A 16,542-nucleotide genomic window follows, 5' to 3' on the forward strand; every position below is an offset into this window, starting at 1 on the left:
ATTTTAGGGTGGTTGTTTATTTACTTTTATAAAAAATTGCAGACCTTCTCCCAAAGCGGCTATATCATTTTATCTTCTTACCAGCAATATGTGTGAGTTCTGGTTGTTCCACATCACCATCAACATTTGGTGTGGTTGCTCCTTTTCACTGAAGCCATTCTGGTCGTTGTATGATAGTGTCATTGTGGTTTTTACTTTGTGTTTCCTTGATGGCTAATATGTTCAACACTTTTTTATGTCTTAGTGGCCATTTGAAGACCTTCCTGTCTGAAATGTCTGTAGAAATCATTTGCCTGTTTTTAATTAGGTTGTCCTATTTATTACTGAGTTGTAGAAGTTTTTATATATATCCTGACATACCAATCCTTTGTTAGATAGATGCTTCCTGCATATTTTCTCCCAGTGTGTGGCTTGCCTTTTCTTTTTCTTAATTGTCTTTAGATGAGCAGATATTTTTAATTTTGATGAAGTCTAGTTTAATAGTTGTTTTCTTTTATGGTTATTGTGTTCTGTGACCTAAAGTACCTTTTCTTATCTCTAATTTGTGAAGATAGTTACATATATTTTCTTCTAAAGTTTTGCAGTTTTAGCTTTTGTATTTAGATTTATCATCCATATTGAATTAATGTTTATGTTTACTATGAAGTACAAATTGAATTCTGTTTGTTTTTCAAAAAGAACCATTTGAAACATTTTTAAAAATTTATTTTGAGAGATAGCCTGAGTGGGGGAGGGGTAGAGAGAGATGGAGAGAGAGAATCCCAAGCAGGCTCTGCACTGCCAGCATTGGTTAACCAACAGCCACCCAGGTGCCCCAAAGATAACCATTTTTTCAAGCATCTTTTATTGAAAAGATTTTCTGTTCCCAGTCCCAATTGGAATTCTCTGGCACCTGTGTCAAAAATTTGTTCAAGTATAGGTGTAGATCTATATCTGTATTCAGTCCCTTTGTCTCTCATGCCATCACCAATGTCTTGATTTTTGTAATTTTGTACTTACTAAGTTCTTAAAGTTAGGTGGTGTAAATGAGTTCTTCCTTTTTGAGTTATAGGATCAGGAACTGAGGCACTTTAGTTGTGTTGATTCCTGTGAAACAGCAGTCTTCATTTCTTATCCTCTTTTCTAATTAGAAAAAATTATATACTGGAATTTGTTTTCACCTGTGAGAGAAGGCTAAAATTGCTATTTTTTTCCTGAATTGTTATTTTATAAAGTTGTTTTTCTGATTGTTGTCGTTCTTTATCCATTTTGCCTCTGCTTCCCTTCTTCCCTCCCTACTATTTCTGACAACTTTTTTTTTCTTATGCTGAAAACTTAAAAAAAAAATTTTAATGTTTATTTATTTTTAAGAAGTGGGGGGGGGGGGATTGGAAGGGTAGATCGAGAGGGAGACACAGAATCCGAAGCAGGCTCCAGGCTCTGAGCTGTCAGCACAGTGCCCGATGCGGGGCTCGAACTCACAGACTGTGAGATCATAACCTGAGCTGAAGTCAGGTGCTCAACCTACTGAGCTACGCAGGCGCCCCATTATGATGAAAACTTTTAAGGTTTACTATCTTAGCAACTTCCAAATATGCAGTTCAATATTACTGACTGTAGTCATCATGCTGTACATTACATTCCCATAACTTATTTATTATAGAACTGGGCGTTTGTACTTCTTGACCTCCTTTACCCATTCCACCTCCTCCTTATCCCTTTCCCCTCTGGCAACTACCAGTCTGCTCTCTATTAGTTTTGTTTGTTCCTTTGTTTTTCAGATTCCACAGTAAGTGAAATCATAAGGTATTTGTCTTTCTCTGATGTATTTCACTTAGCATAATGCCCTAAAGATCCATCCATGTTGTTGCAGTTGGGGAATTTCATTCTCTTTTATGGCAAAGTAGTGTCCCATTGTCGATACATACTGCATCTTTATCCATTCATCCATCCATGGACACTTAGGTTGTTTGTGTATCTTGGCTATTGTGAATGATGCTGTAGTGAACATAAGCGTGCATGTATCTTTTCAAATTACTGTTTCATTTTCTTCAGATAAATATCCAGAAGTGGAAGTGCTGGATAATCTGGTAGTTCTATTTTTCATTTTTTGAGGAACTTCATACTGTTTTCCATAGTGGTTGCACCAATTTACATCCCCACTAACAGTGCACAAGGGTTCCCTTTTTCCACATCCTTGCCAACACTTGTTATTTCTTGTCTTTTTGATAATTGTCATTTGGTAGGCATGAAATGATATCTCATTGTGGTTTTATTTGCATTTCCCTCGTGATAATGAGCATCTTTTCGTGTACTATTGGCTATCTGTATGCCTTCTGAAAAAATATCTGTTCAGAACCTCTGCCCATTTTTTTAAAAATTATTTTATTTATTATTTTTTAAATGTTTTAATTAATGAAATTATTTAATTTACATCCAAGTTAGCATGTAGTGCAACAATGATTTCAGGAGTAGATTCCCTAATGCCCCTTACCCATTTAGCCCATCCCTTCGCCATCAACCCTCTGTTTGTTCTCTGTATTTAGGAGTCTCTTATGTTTTGTCCCCCTCCCTGTTTTTATATTTTTGCTTCCCTTCTCTTATGTTCATCTGTTTCATATCTTAAATTCTTCATATGAGTGAAGTCATATGATATCTTTCTCTTACTAATTTTGCTTAGCATAATACCCTGTAGTTCCATCCACATAGTTGCAAATGGCAAGATTTCATTCTTTTTGATTGCCAAGTAATACTCCACTGTGTGTGTATGTGTGTATGTGTGTATGTGTGTATGTATATACATACATACACACCGCATCTTCTTTATCCATTCATCTGCTGATGGACATTTGGGCTCTTTCCATACTTTGGCTGTTGTTGATAGCGCTGCTATAAACATTGGGGTGCATGTGCCCCTTCGAAACAGCACACCTGTATCCCTTGGATAAATGCCTAGTAGTGCAGTTGCTGGATTGTAGGGTAGTTCTATTTTTAATTTTTTGAGGAACCTCCATACTGTTTTCCAGAGTGGCTGTACCAGTTTGCATTCCCATCAGCAGTGCAAAAGAGATCCTCTTTCTCTGCATTCTCCCCAACATCTTTTGTTGCCTGAGTTGTTAATGTTAGCCATTCTGGCTGGTGTGAGGTAGTATCTCATTGTGGTTTTGATTCGTATTTCCCTGATGATGAGTAATATTGAGCATTTTTTCATGTGTTGGTTTGCCATCTGGATGTCTTCTTTGGAGAAGTGTCTATGTCTTTTGCCCATTTCTTCACTGGATTCTTTGTCTTTTGGGTGTTGAGTTTGATAAGTTCTTACAGATTTTGGATACTAACCCTTTATCTGATAAGGTCATTTGCAAATATCTTCTCCCATTCTGTCGGTTGTCTTTTAGTTTTGCTGATTGTTTCCTTTGCTGTGCAGAAGATTTTTATCTTGATGAGGTCCCAGAAGTTCATTTTTGCTTTTGTTTCCCTTGCCTCTGGAGACGTGTTGAGTAAGAAGTTGCTACGGCTGACATCATAGAGGATTTTGCCTGCTTTCTCCTCGAGGATTTTGATGACTTCCTGTCTTGTGTTTAGGTCTTTCATCCATTTTGAGGTTTTTTTGTGTATGGTGTAAGAAAGTGGTCCAGGTTCATTTTTCTGCGTGTCGCTGTCCAGTTTTCCCAGCACCACTTGCTGAAGAGACTGTCTTTATTCCCTTGGATATTCTTTCCTGCTTTGTCAAAGATTAGTTGGCCATACGTTTGTGGGTCCATTTCTGGGTTCTCTATTCTGTTCCATTGATCGGAGTGTCTGTTCTTGTGCCTACTGGCACTGTATTGTCTTAATGTCTTAAGCCACTGTATTGTCTTAATGATTACAGCTTTGTAATTCAGCTTGAAGTCCGGGATTGTGATGCCTCCAGCTTTGGTTTTCTTTTTCAAGATTGCTGTGGCTACTTGGGGTCTTTTCTGGTTTCATACAAATTTTAGGATTGATTGTTCTAGCTGTGAAGAGTGCTGGTGTTATTTTGATAGGGATTGCTTAAGTTTTTATTTTAATTCCAGTTAGTTAACATACAGTGTTACATTAATTTCAGTTGTAAAATATAGTGGTTCAACAATTCCATACAACACCCAGCGCTCATCATGACAGGTGTTTTTCTCAAAATCCCCATCACCTATTTCATCCATCTCCCTACCCAGGAAGGGCAATTTTATTTTTTTATTTATATTTTTTGGGAGAAGGGCAATTTTAAAAGGTTAGTCTTAGCCTTGGCTAAGAGCCACTGCTTTTTAAATTTTTCACTGAATCCTGTTTTTTCTCTTACCTTCCGAACATGAGCGTTTCCCTAAGATTTTTATCTCTTATCATTCTCACAAGTTAGTTCTTACCCATGTGCTTTGCTATCTTCTCTTGATCTCTTGATGTTGTTCTATTAGGCATTTTTAGTTGGATATCTCACTGTCACTTCAGCTTTAACACAACTAAAACTGGAATTAAAAAAAATTTTTTTTGTAATGTTTATTTCTGAGACAGAGACAGAGCATGAGCGGGGGAGGGACAGAGAGAGAGGGAGACACAGAATCAGAAGCAGGCTCCAGGCTCTGAGCTGTTAGCACAGCCCCGACGCGGGGCTTGAACTCACAAACCGTGACATCATGACCTGAGCCGAAGTCGGTCACTCAACCGACTGAGCCACCCAGGCGCCCCAAAAACTGGAATTTTTTTAACAGTAAAATTCCTTTTTAAATCCACAGTTGCAAATCTTGTTACCATTTTCTTTCAAAAAGCCTCATATGTTCATCTTTTCCCTGTTTTCATTGCGACAACCCAGTCAAGGGCCATAGTACTTCATGACTAGGTCCTGACTCATCTCTGAGGCTCTAGGTGGTCTCTGGTCCATTTCATCCTGCATGTTGTGCTAGACTTGTAAAGTCCTTTAGTGCCACTCTGAAGGCATCCCTCCCCTGCTTAAAAACATTATTTTTGTTTTTCCTTGATTTTAGCTTTTTTGTTTTTCTTTTCACACCTTTAAATTCCTCATCTCTTAGCACTGGGTGTTGTATGGAAACCAATTTGACAATACATTTCATAAAAAAATAATTAAAAATAAATTCCTCATCTCTTATTATTTCTCAAACTTCCTCCACTTAAGTGTAGTTAGCTTTCTTGCAGAAGTATACTATATGCTCACTCACTTTCTGTGCCTCACTCACTTTCTGTGCCTCACTCATTCTCCCTTCTGAGTCTGAGCTCCTGTTTCTTTCATCAGGAATTCCCTACCCTCCACCCTCTATGCTTATCCAGAATTCATCTCTTGACATTCTTCCATTTATACCTTGTACTCAGGCCATGATTAGCTGTTCTTAGGTCCCTGGACAATGCCTCACTTAACCATCCTCACCTCAGTCTGCCAAGATGACCCTACAACTCCTGACTTACCCCATTCTTTAAAAACCCATCACAAGTGTTAACTTTGGTGGGACAAGCCTCCACTTATCTTATCACCTGAGAAGAGTTAAGCATCCAATGTGTCTCATGGCAGCCTGCACTTACCTCAGTTATGTGTTATGTTTTCTTATTTACTTATATGTCTGTCTCCCATATTAGTCTCTACATTGTTTTGAGGTTATGAAGACATTAGGTCTTACTCATCTTTTAGTATTTCTCAATAAACACTTGAGTAGTGAGTGAATTAATCAATGAACTTGGGCTGATTGGAAAGCTTTTCCTTAGCTGCTTAGAATCACTAAAAATTGACAAAAGCATATTACATTTAGGACAGTGTTTTCAAACTTTTAGCAGTGAGGTCCTGTTTCCAATAAATCTTATGCAGAAGTTGAATAAATAAAACAGATAATACAAAGTGGAAAGTATAAGCTAGAAGTGGTATGTGATTATGTTTCTGTGTAGTGAGGAAACTGACAAGGTCAAGCAGATAGAGCTCAATTTAAAAAATTTCATATTTTATAATGATAAAATCTTACTTGTGTGCCTGTTTTGTTTTTTATAAGAGGCCAGCATTATCAGTCTTGCCCATATTAGAATTGATAATTTCTTTCTCTTTTAGAGTTTATTTATTTATTTTGAGAGAGAGAGTGAGCGAGCAGGGGAGGGGCAGAGAGAGAGAGAGGGAGAGCGAGAATCCCAAGCAGGCTCTGCACTGTCAGCATAGAGCCCAACGTGGGGTTTGAACTCACAAACCATGAGATCATGACTTGAGCTGAAATCAAGAGTCAGACACTTAACTGACTGAGCCACCTAGGAGTCCCAGAATTGATAATTTCTAAGTCTGAAAAATTAGGTTCTCCTGATGGAGGAGGCTTCTCTGACCAGTAGTCTTTAGACTGGACCTATTTATAGGGCCTCTCTGTGATTACAGTTACCTGTCAAAGAAGAAGACTATTTTTGTTATGCAAGCCCTCACACAGTCTTTAGATGGTAATTTAAAAAACATGGCCCCACATGGGGCTCCTCTATGGCTCAGTCGGTTGAGCGTCTGACTTCAGCTCAAGTCATGATCTCACAGTTCATCAGTTCGAACCCCATGTAGGGCTCTCTGTGTGTAGGGCTCTCTGTTGTCAGTGTAGCCCGCTTCGGATCCTCTGTTCCCCTGCCCCCACCCCTTCCCTGCTCATGCGTTCACGCTCTCGCTCGCTCTTGCTCTCTCTCTCTCTCTCTCTCTCTCTCTCAAATAAACATTAAAAAAAAAGAAAACACGTCCCCACAAAAATTTGTACATTAACCTTCATGAAATAACTTCATAATAGCTAATGGGTGGAAACAACCCAGGTATCCATCAACTAATGTATGGATAAATACAATGTGGTATATTTCCATATAGTGTGGGATATTAATTGGCAAGAAAAGGGAAAGAATACTACATTCATTACTACAATACTGATGAATCTTGAAAGCATTGTGCTAAATGAAAGAAACCAGTCACAAAAGATTATGTACTGGATTAGTCCATTCATATGAAATATCTAGAATAGGCACACATATAAAGATAGAAAATAGATAAATGGTTGCATAGGGCTGGAAGGCAATGAAGAATGATTGTTAACAGGTATGAATTTTATTTTGGGTATGATGAAAATGTTCTAAAATTGTGGTGATGGTTGTACAACTCTAACAAAATAAAAATCATTTTAATTGTACACTTTATTTCTTTTTAATTGTACACTTCAAATGGGTCTTTTGTATATGAGTTATATCTCAGAGTTGTTAAAGATGTATTGAGCAGTCTTTTAATGTGGCTTGTAAAGTAGTCTGATGTCACAGGGTTATAGCTTTAGGCAGCTCTTGGTAAGTAAAATGTTTGTGAATAGTGTACCAATTTCTTTCCCTTTTTTGCCCCCTCCTACTTGGGCATTTTTACTGGAAGGGAGGTCAAAGAAAGAATGAAAATAATCCAGTTAGCAATACTTAGCCAATTATCAGTAGCTGCCCCCAAAGTTTTTAAGTTGAGAAGAAGAGTTTTTCCCTGAAAGGACATTTGTGAGTTTTGATATTTGTTAATTCGGTTAGTTTATATTTGTTGATAGTTTTCTCATTTCACCAAACTACTGTGTTGGCCTTCTGTGTAATGTTCTCCTAGACTTATCAGATATGTGTAAAGGATAGGTAATTTTGTTGATCTCAGTAGACTGTGTGTGTCCATAGCTGACGCACAATGATCCGTTAGTTTCAGGTTTACAGTGTAGCATAAGCAGTATAGTCAATGGTATTGTAATAGTGTTACATGGAGACTGTCCTAGAGAATACAGTGCTAATGTTAAATTAATCAAGTTTAAAGTTGGGAGGTTCGGACATTTTTTTAGTTTACTGAATACCAGAAATACTAAATTTTGTGAAACTTAAAATTGAAACAGCTTGCTGTTGCCCTTTGGTTTACAGAGTATTTGGGGTTGACGTCATTAATGATTTTTAATTTCTCTTTTTCTAATAGGTCACTACTGTTTTTAATGAAGTCACATCATCTTTCGATTTAAATCCTCAAGTGTTACAGCAGTTAGATAGTAAACGACAGCAGGTCCAAATGACAGTTACAGAGACCAACCAGGAGTGGCAAGTGTTGCAACTGAGAGTGCATACTTTTGCTGCGTGTGCAGTTGTGAGTTTGCAGCAGCTTCCGGAGAAGTTAAATCCTATCATAAAACCATTAATGGAAACAATTAAAAAAGAAGAGAATACACTAGTGCAAAACTATGCAGCTCAGTGCATAGCAAAACTCCTTCAGCAGTGCACAACAAGGACACCCTGCCCCAATTCAAAAATTATTAAAAACCTCTGTAGCTCACTTTGTGTGGACCCATATCTAACTCCTTGTGTCACATGTCCAGTACCAACACAGAGTGGCCAAGACAATTCTAAAGGTATATGTCTGAACCTTCATTTGGGATAGAGAATTAACCATTTACATCTGTTTTCATTGACTTGTAGGTATTATTTAAGCACAAATCCAGTTTATGTGAGAGCTTTTTCCCATTTTGTATATATTGGTAATAAATATAAAAATATATATATATACACACACACATATATTCCTCTAAACTCAAATAAGCTATTCATAAAAGACCTAAAAAAAAAACCCGATATTTCATATAAGATGACTGAAGTCTGTGAGACAGGTGTTAACCCTTAACCTCTCTTTCAAGAACATCATTATAGGATTTTACTATTAATGAGGCTAGAAACTTAATTGTATCAAATGTTGAATACAAATTCTTCTATAAAACTCTTGTTTCTCTATTTTAGTGCATGCTTTGTAAGATAAGTGAACTCTGTTACCTTTAGTAAATAATGTGTAGCCATTCTGATTTCATCTGGAAAATAAGAATTGCTTTCTATAGGCTAGTATCAAGGACCAATGTTTCTTTCCATGCCTTAGTCCAATATGATTTACTTATTTATTTTTGTTAGTAGGATTTTGGAAAAGCAAGTTATTCAAAATGTAATAAATTTACAACTTTGGTATGGTATATGTATTGAAAAATATGTGAACAAACTGGAAGAGGAAAGTCGCATTTTGAATATTAACATCTTAAAACTATAATAGGGTGACAGTCTTTCCCCAGCCCCACTCCTGTCACCCCCTTATGCTATTTGAGCCAGTAATATTTTGCAGTGGTCGATGTCTCTGAATTTATGGTGACTATGGACATTTCTTTTAGAGAGAACAGACATTTCTTGCAATGTTTTTAATGTTTCTTTTTATGCCTAGAAGCAGTCGTTGATATTTTAAAAATTAATATACTTTAACTGAAGGCCCCAAATCATTCTTGTGTGTTCTATTTCTTGTTAACATGATTCTACAACTTTGTATTAAGTATAGTCTTATGCAAATATCAAAACAATTAATGTTACAAATTATTGACTGTTCTGCTACCATTTCATTGTCTAAAGAAAATGTCATTGGCTTTTAGAAATTGAGGCTTAAAAGACATAGTTTTAAAAATATGTTGTATCTCTTTTGGAGCAGGAAGCATTTGGTCACCTATATTATCCTTAAAAAGTTATTTAACTTTTTTCCTTTTAGGATCCAACTCTGAAAAAGATGGGATGCACCATACAGTCACCAAGCACCGAGGTATAATTACACTCTACAGGCATCAGAAAGCTGCTTTTGCTATCACAAGTAGGCGAGGTCCTACCCCCAAAGCAGTAAAAGCTCAAATAGCTGATCTTCCTGCAGGAAGTAGTGGAAACATCCTTGTTGAACTTGATGAGGTAAATAGGTGTTTTGTTTTTGACTACTCTGATTTTTAAACAGATATCTTACAGATTGAGAGCTAAATTGTCATATGAACCTCCAGTATTGTATTTTTATATTTTTCAAAGTGAAAGAACTGGAATTAATAATCTTTCATAGTAGTTTCACAACCTGATCCAGAAAAACTGCAAGCTTCTTTACAGATTTCTGTTGATACTTAATTTGTAAGTGTCAAATAATTATTGCCTGCTTGACTTTTAGTCAGCCTGGAATTTACAGTGTGTGATGTGAGGTAGGGATCTAAATTTATTTTTCCACATGAACAGCCAGTTATCACATTATTGAATCCTTCTCTCCCTGATTTATAATGGCACCTTTGTTGTAGCTCATGCTTCATATATGTGAATATCTATTTGGCTTTCTTTTCTGTTTGGTCTACTTGTTCTACAGTATTATCGTCTTTAAAGATAACTTAAAAAGTGTTTGGTTTTTGAAATTTTTGCAGTTCCATTATTAACAGTGAAATGAATGTTCTAGGTAGCTCTTTTGGTTGCATGACCTAGAAACTTACCTGAGTTCAGCAATAAATTATCAAAGCTAAAAAACATGTGTTTAATATATTTCTGTAACATATAGACCTATTTTAAGTTTCCTTTTTAAATTAAAATCTTATTACCTGCATTTGTTTTAAAATCTTCTATCAGTGATTTTTCACCTATTCTATTCATTACATAATTTTAATAAAAAATTTACTGTGGCTTTGATATTTATATCTCTATGGCTTGCATAGTTCTTCCTTTAGTTAAAAATAATTGTAAAAATATATGCCTCTTTTGGGGAGGCAGGGGTTTTTTTTGTATTATATTGAAATTATTGCTGAGTAAGAGGCAATTAATCTTGTGATTAGATAAAACAGATGCTCTTATAGGATCCCTTAAGTGAATATAAGTATAAGGACAGATCATCTTCTCTCCTTATCTTCTAACTGCTAAGTTTCTTTGGGAAGGGAGAAGAACTAAAGAACATGTCACTTAGGACTATCTCTAGAAACAGCACATATTCTTTATTTCCAGCTCCAAAGAATTATTTTACTTTGGATATAAAACTCTAGTTTGGGGTTTTATGTTCATGTAAATTTAATTGTTGAAAGGTGTTTATAGTGATAAATATGTTTATAATGATAAATATGTTTAGTTGCTTAATTGGTTAAATTCTCTTAATAGAATTTCAAATGCAGTATAGTTTTTTCCAAAATTCTCTTTTCAACTAACATTTCATATTAGGCCCAGAAGCCTTACCTGGTACAGCGGAGAGGAGCTGAATTTGCCTTGACAACTATAGTGAAGCATTTTGGTGGTGAAATGGCAGTGAAGTTGCCACATCTCTGGGATGCTATGGTTGGACCATTGAGGAATACAATCAACATAAATAATTTTGGTGTGTACGTTTTTCTGAGTTGGACTTTGTAAAATTATTTGCAAGGTGATACACACTTAAATCAATATATTTTAATAGATGGAAAGTCCCTCTTGGAAAAGGGAGATGGTCCTGCCCAAGAATTGGTGAATTCTCTGCAAGTTTTTGAAACCGCAGCAGCATCAATGGATTCTGAGCTTCATCCCTTGGTAACTAACTACTGCAAGTGTAGTTTTTTTCTAATAAAACAAATGGTTTTATTAAAAAGTCTTAAGGCTTAAAAAATGTAACTTTGATGTCATCCCTAGTAATTGCATTTTCTTTTATGTGTTATAACTAGATTCCTTCTTTATTGACAGCACATTTCTTTTTTTTTTATATGAAATTTATTGTCAAATTAGTTTCCATACAACACCCAGTGCTCATCCCAAAAGATGCCCTCTTCAATGCCCATCACCCACCCTTCCCTCCCTCCCAGCCCCCATCAACCCTCAGTTTGTTCTCAGTGTTTAAGAGTCTCTTATGCTTTGGCTCTCTCTCCCACTCTAACCTCTTTTTTTTCTTTTTTTTCCTTCTCCTCCCCCATGGGTTTCTGTTAAGTTTCTCAGGATCCACATAAGAGGACAGCACATTTCTTAAGGGCTTCGAGTCAGAGCTGGGTGCACAGACGTTAAAGAAAACCCACTTTGGGAGCTTTGAATACAGAGCAGTGGGAATAGGGCTCTGATGACACAGAAGCCAGGTGTAAACAGAAAGGAAGTTATAGCCCTATTAATTTATGCCATGGTAATAATATAACTCTTAATTAACAGGTGATAAAAATTCTTTCTAAGTATAAAGGTAGAAGGAAGTTACCTGCCTGAGATAAAGCTAGTCAGTGGCAAAGAAAGAACACTGGTTTGTAGACTTGATATATTAAAATGAATATTTCTTACAAAAAAAATTGTGGCAGGAGAAAAATAGAATAGAGAATTAAATATCTGTTTTTTCCATAGAAGAAAACCGTATTCTTTCCATGTAACTGCAGTGGGAAGCTCGGCAGTATGTAGCATTGTTAAGTGCGCTAGCTCCTGTTCTTTATTCATGTTAACAGAAAAGGGAGAATCTAGGAGAGAGAGAAGAACGAATCTTTTCTATTTGTATAGTAATGAACTTCTGTCTTTTTCATGTTAAATTTTGTTGATTTGTCATTAGTAGAGAAGGGCAGAATCTGTATGCTCTCACCCTTCTATGATCAGCTTAACAGTCATCAGGGCTGTAAGGCTAGTCTGTTGAGCCTGTACCTGGCTCTTAATCAACATAAATCCTGGTGTTCCATGCAGTAGGCTTTTATTAATGAGATATGTCATGCTATTGTGATCATAATGCCTGTGGTAAGCCAGGAAGTTAAAGTGGAAAGTACTTACCAAAGGATGGTGCCTAGAACGAGTTCAGGATCACTCAACTCAGTGAATAGGAAGTACATATTTAGGGGTGCCAGGCTAGCTCAGTTGGTAGAGCATGTATGTGACTCTTGATCTCAGGGTCATGAGTTCAAGCCCTGTATTGGGCATGAAGCTTACTTAAAACAAACAAACAAAAAAGTAAGTACTTAAACCTAAGCCAGAGCTACCAAATTGGGAGGGGACTGGTGATGTGTGGTGTCATTTCCCCTCCCAAGGGGAGAATCTTAGTGCCTTTTGATGTGAACCCTGCTGCCTTAAGGGAAGAAAATGAAGAGTGAAGTTCTGCACCTTTTCTTTTTTTAGAGAGAGGGAGAGCAAGTGCGAGCAGGGGAGAGGGGCAGAGGGAGAGAGAAAGAGAATCTTTTTTTTTTTTTTTTTTTAATGTTTATTTTTGAGAAAGAGAGAGTGGGGGAGGGACAGAGAGAGAGAGGGAGATAGGATCTGAAGCAGGCTCCATGCTGACAGCAGAGAGCCTCATGTGGGGTTCGAACTCATGAACTGTGAGATCATGACCTGAGGTGGAGTCAGACGCTCAACTGACTGAGCCACCCAGACGCCCCCTGCACCTGTCTTTTAAGAAGAGTTTTAATATATTAATTTAGATTTAGATTAATTTTTTATTGAAGATGTTTTGACAATAATGTTTGAGGTAATTGGAGATACTCTTGGATTTAGAGCCATTTAGAATATTGAGAACCTCTGAGTATGGGCTATTATAGGTATATTTTAAACACCCCCTAATGAATATTCTGATTGTCTTAAACTTTTTGTTTTTAGTTGGTACAGCATTTGCCTCATCTTTATATGTGCCTTCAATACCCCAGCACTGCAGTGAGGCACATGGCTGCTCGTTGTGTAGGCGTTATGAGCAAAATAGCTACCATGGAAACCATGAATATTTTTTTGGAGAAGGTTCTTCCATGGCTGGGGGCAATTGATGACAACATCAAACAAGAGGGTGCAATTGAAGCACTTGCATGTATCCTTTTTTAATTTGACAAATGTTAGAAATTATATTCATTTTATTTAAGGATGACTGAAATAAAATTGACTTATTAAAGTATGTTCATAAATAACCTGTGTTGTTCCCAAAAGAAAACTGCTTTGTTACATTTCACATGAAAGTATCTTTATATTATATTATAAATACATTACAAATATATTTACATTATGAAAATTTTCACACAGAATGTTTGAAGAGTTACTATTTTAAGAGATCTTTTTAATAGGCAAAAATAATTGTATATATGGCAAAAATAATTATATATACTTATGAAACATATTTCTAGTAACCGATCTATTGGTTTATAATTAGTGTCTTATTAATACTAATTAGGTACTGTGTATGTAGTCTGTATGTTATAAATATGTTTTCAAAGTTCATTATGTGGGTGGAAAATGACTACTAAATAACTGGAAATATATAAGCAAGCTTTTTGCTATTGGTACAGCATCCATTGATGTTCTTTAACTCGAAGTATCTGAAAGATATTTCTAAGAGCAAGAAAGATGGATGGAGATCAAATCAATAGAAACTCTGGTTCAGAAATGCTGAAGATTGCAGGAGGACTGAACTTACTGGGCCCTGCTATGTCCAGTTATGATTGTCAAGATCCTGGTGGGAAATTTGGAATTAATCTTTGAGTGACATTGAATTGTGCTCCCTTGCTGGCAATGTAACTCACTTTATTTTGGTGTTGGAATTTTAGAAACTTGAAAGAATTTTTCTATGAGAAAAACCTGATTGAAACCTCTAGCATTTCTCAGATGAAAAACAATTTTATAGTCCTAAGAGAAAGTTAAATGATGTTTACAAAAGAGCAACAGTGTACAAATGCTGTTATAATTGAATCAAGGATCTTGAGGGAGTCTATTCCCTCATGATATAGATGAGAAAGTGAGGAAGCATGTTAGAAGTTACAATCTTGGTGTATCAACTTGAAAATAATTACCTCAGAACAGCTTGAAAATTTCCTTAATAACTTACTCAGGTGTAATGGAACAGCTGGATGTTGGTATTGTTCCATATATTGTCCTTTTAGTTGTGCCTGTGTTGGGAAGAATGAGTGATCAGACAGACAGTGTAAGATTCATGGCTACACAGTGTTTTGCAACACTAATTAGACTCATGCCACTTGAGGTAAGTTGAAGGTACTCAGTTTATGGACTTCATGTTTTCTATATTTTCATTTGTAATAATTGTAACTCTCTTAAAACAATGTCAGGTTAAAAACAGACCTCTGGAGTATGTTCACATTACAAGCATTAAAAATTTTTACCTTAATGGGTATTTTTTTCACACAGGGTTTTAAGTAAAACTGTGGTTTCTAAAAGAATGTTTACTCATTGATGCAATTCTAGAAATAGAATTGTTCCTAAGTATCCCTGGTAACAGCTAGGTAAAGATTCTGTGCTGAAGTTTACATGAAAGGTAAATTGAGAGATGATAACTGAAAGCTTAAAAAGCAAGTGAAGTCTCTGTGGGAGTGTGGAGAAAGCAGATTAGAAGGTCGGTTGGAGAATTTTGGAGTATACTCATAGGCTGGAAATAATATATATAGCCAAGGCAGGAAAAAGAAGTGACTTGAAACAAGGGAAGGGGCAAGACCTTGTTGCCAAGCTGCTTAAAATATTTTGATGGGATTTTTATAATTGAGGGAATAAGTAGATACATAGTTCATCCATGTTGCAGTATGTATCACTACTTCTGTTTTATGGTCAAACAGTATTCCGTTGTATGGATATACCATGCTTTGTTTATCTGTTCACCAGTTGATGGCAGTTGATGGACTTTTGGATTATTAACCATCTTTTGACTTTTTTTTTTAAGTTTTTTTAGTGTTTATTTATTTTGAGAGAGAGAGAGAGAGAGAACAGGGAGGGGCAGAGAGAGAGGGAGACACAGAATCCGAAGCAAGTTCCAAGCTCTGAGCCGTTAGCACAGAGTCCCATGCAGGGCTCGAACCCACGAACCATGAGATCATGATCTGAGCTAAAGTCGGATACTTAACCGACTGAGCCAGCCAGGCGCCTGCATCTTTTGACTATTACAAGTAAAGTTAACTGAACATGCACTTGCAAGTCTTTGTGTGGGTATATACTTTTGTTTATTTTTATAAATTATTTTAAATGTTTTGTTATTTATTTTGAGAGAGAGAGACAAAGTACTTAAGTTGGGGGCGGGACAGGGAGAAAGAGAATTCCAAGCAGGCTCTGTACTGTCAGTGCAAAGCTTGACGCGGGGCTTGATCTCATATGAGATCGTGACCTGAGCTGAGGTCAAGAGTCGGGTGCTTAACCAGCTTAGACACCCAGGCGCCCATTTTAAATGTTTGTTTATTTTGACAGAGTGAGAGAGAGCATGCGCACATGTAAGTGGAGGAGGGGTAGAGAGAGAGGGAGAGAGAGAATCCGAAGCAGGCCCTGGGCTCCGTCTCACTAACCATGAGATCATGACCTGAGCCAAAATCAAGATTCAGATGCTTAACTGACCGAGCCACCCAGGTGCACCTATATGTTTTAGTTTTTTTGAGCAGATATCTAAAAATGGGATTACTAGGGTCATATGATATTGAAATTCTTAAGAAATTGCCAGACTGTTTTTCCAGAGTAACTGTACCATTTTGTGTTCCTACCAGCGAAGTATGAGCATAAGTTGGGTAACCTCTGTGAAAAAAGTTTGGCTATATCTGCTGAAGTTGAAGATTCCCATCCAATAACCAGCAAATTCATCCCAGATATATAGCCTAGAGAAATTCATACACATGTACCAAGACATAGCTTTAAGAATATTTATCATAGTATTATTTATAGTAGTCTAAGACCACTCAGATGTTCATCATCAGTGGAGTAGATATGTTAACTGGATGGTGATGGTGATGATGATACTGCAAAAGAATGAACAAAGTAAAGGCACAACAGTACTAATCTTTAACATAAGATTCCATTTTTATGAAGTTCAAAAATAAGTAAAAGTACATGGGATGCATACTTAGGTGG

At 36.5% G+C, this 16,542-nt stretch overlaps 1 protein-coding gene across 2 annotated transcripts in view; it reads left to right on the plus strand.

The window, feature by feature from the left end:
- Positions 1–16,542, plus strand: part of BTAF1 (B-TFIID TATA-box binding protein associated factor 1) — a 118,165-nt gene that overhangs the window by 68,786 nt on the left and 32,837 nt on the right. For both annotated transcript variants that reach the window (XM_019445075.2, XM_019445076.2), the window contains 6 exons: positions 7,919–8,345; positions 9,509–9,699; positions 10,966–11,119; positions 11,198–11,307; positions 13,321–13,522; positions 14,535–14,683. In XM_019445075.2, the coding sequence (XP_019300620.1) occupies positions 7,919–8,345; positions 9,509–9,699; positions 10,966–11,119; positions 11,198–11,307; positions 13,321–13,522; positions 14,535–14,683 (1,233 nt within the window). The remainder of the gene's footprint in view (positions 1–7,918; positions 8,346–9,508; positions 9,700–10,965; positions 11,120–11,197; positions 11,308–13,320; positions 13,523–14,534; positions 14,684–16,542) is intronic.

This window comes from Panthera pardus, unplaced genomic scaffold (genome assembly GCF_024362965.1).
Source record: "Panthera pardus isolate Hobbes unplaced genomic scaffold, ASM2436296v1 HiC_scaffold_22, whole genome shotgun sequence".
Lineage (NCBI taxonomy): Eukaryota > Metazoa > Chordata > Mammalia > Carnivora > Felidae > Panthera > Panthera pardus.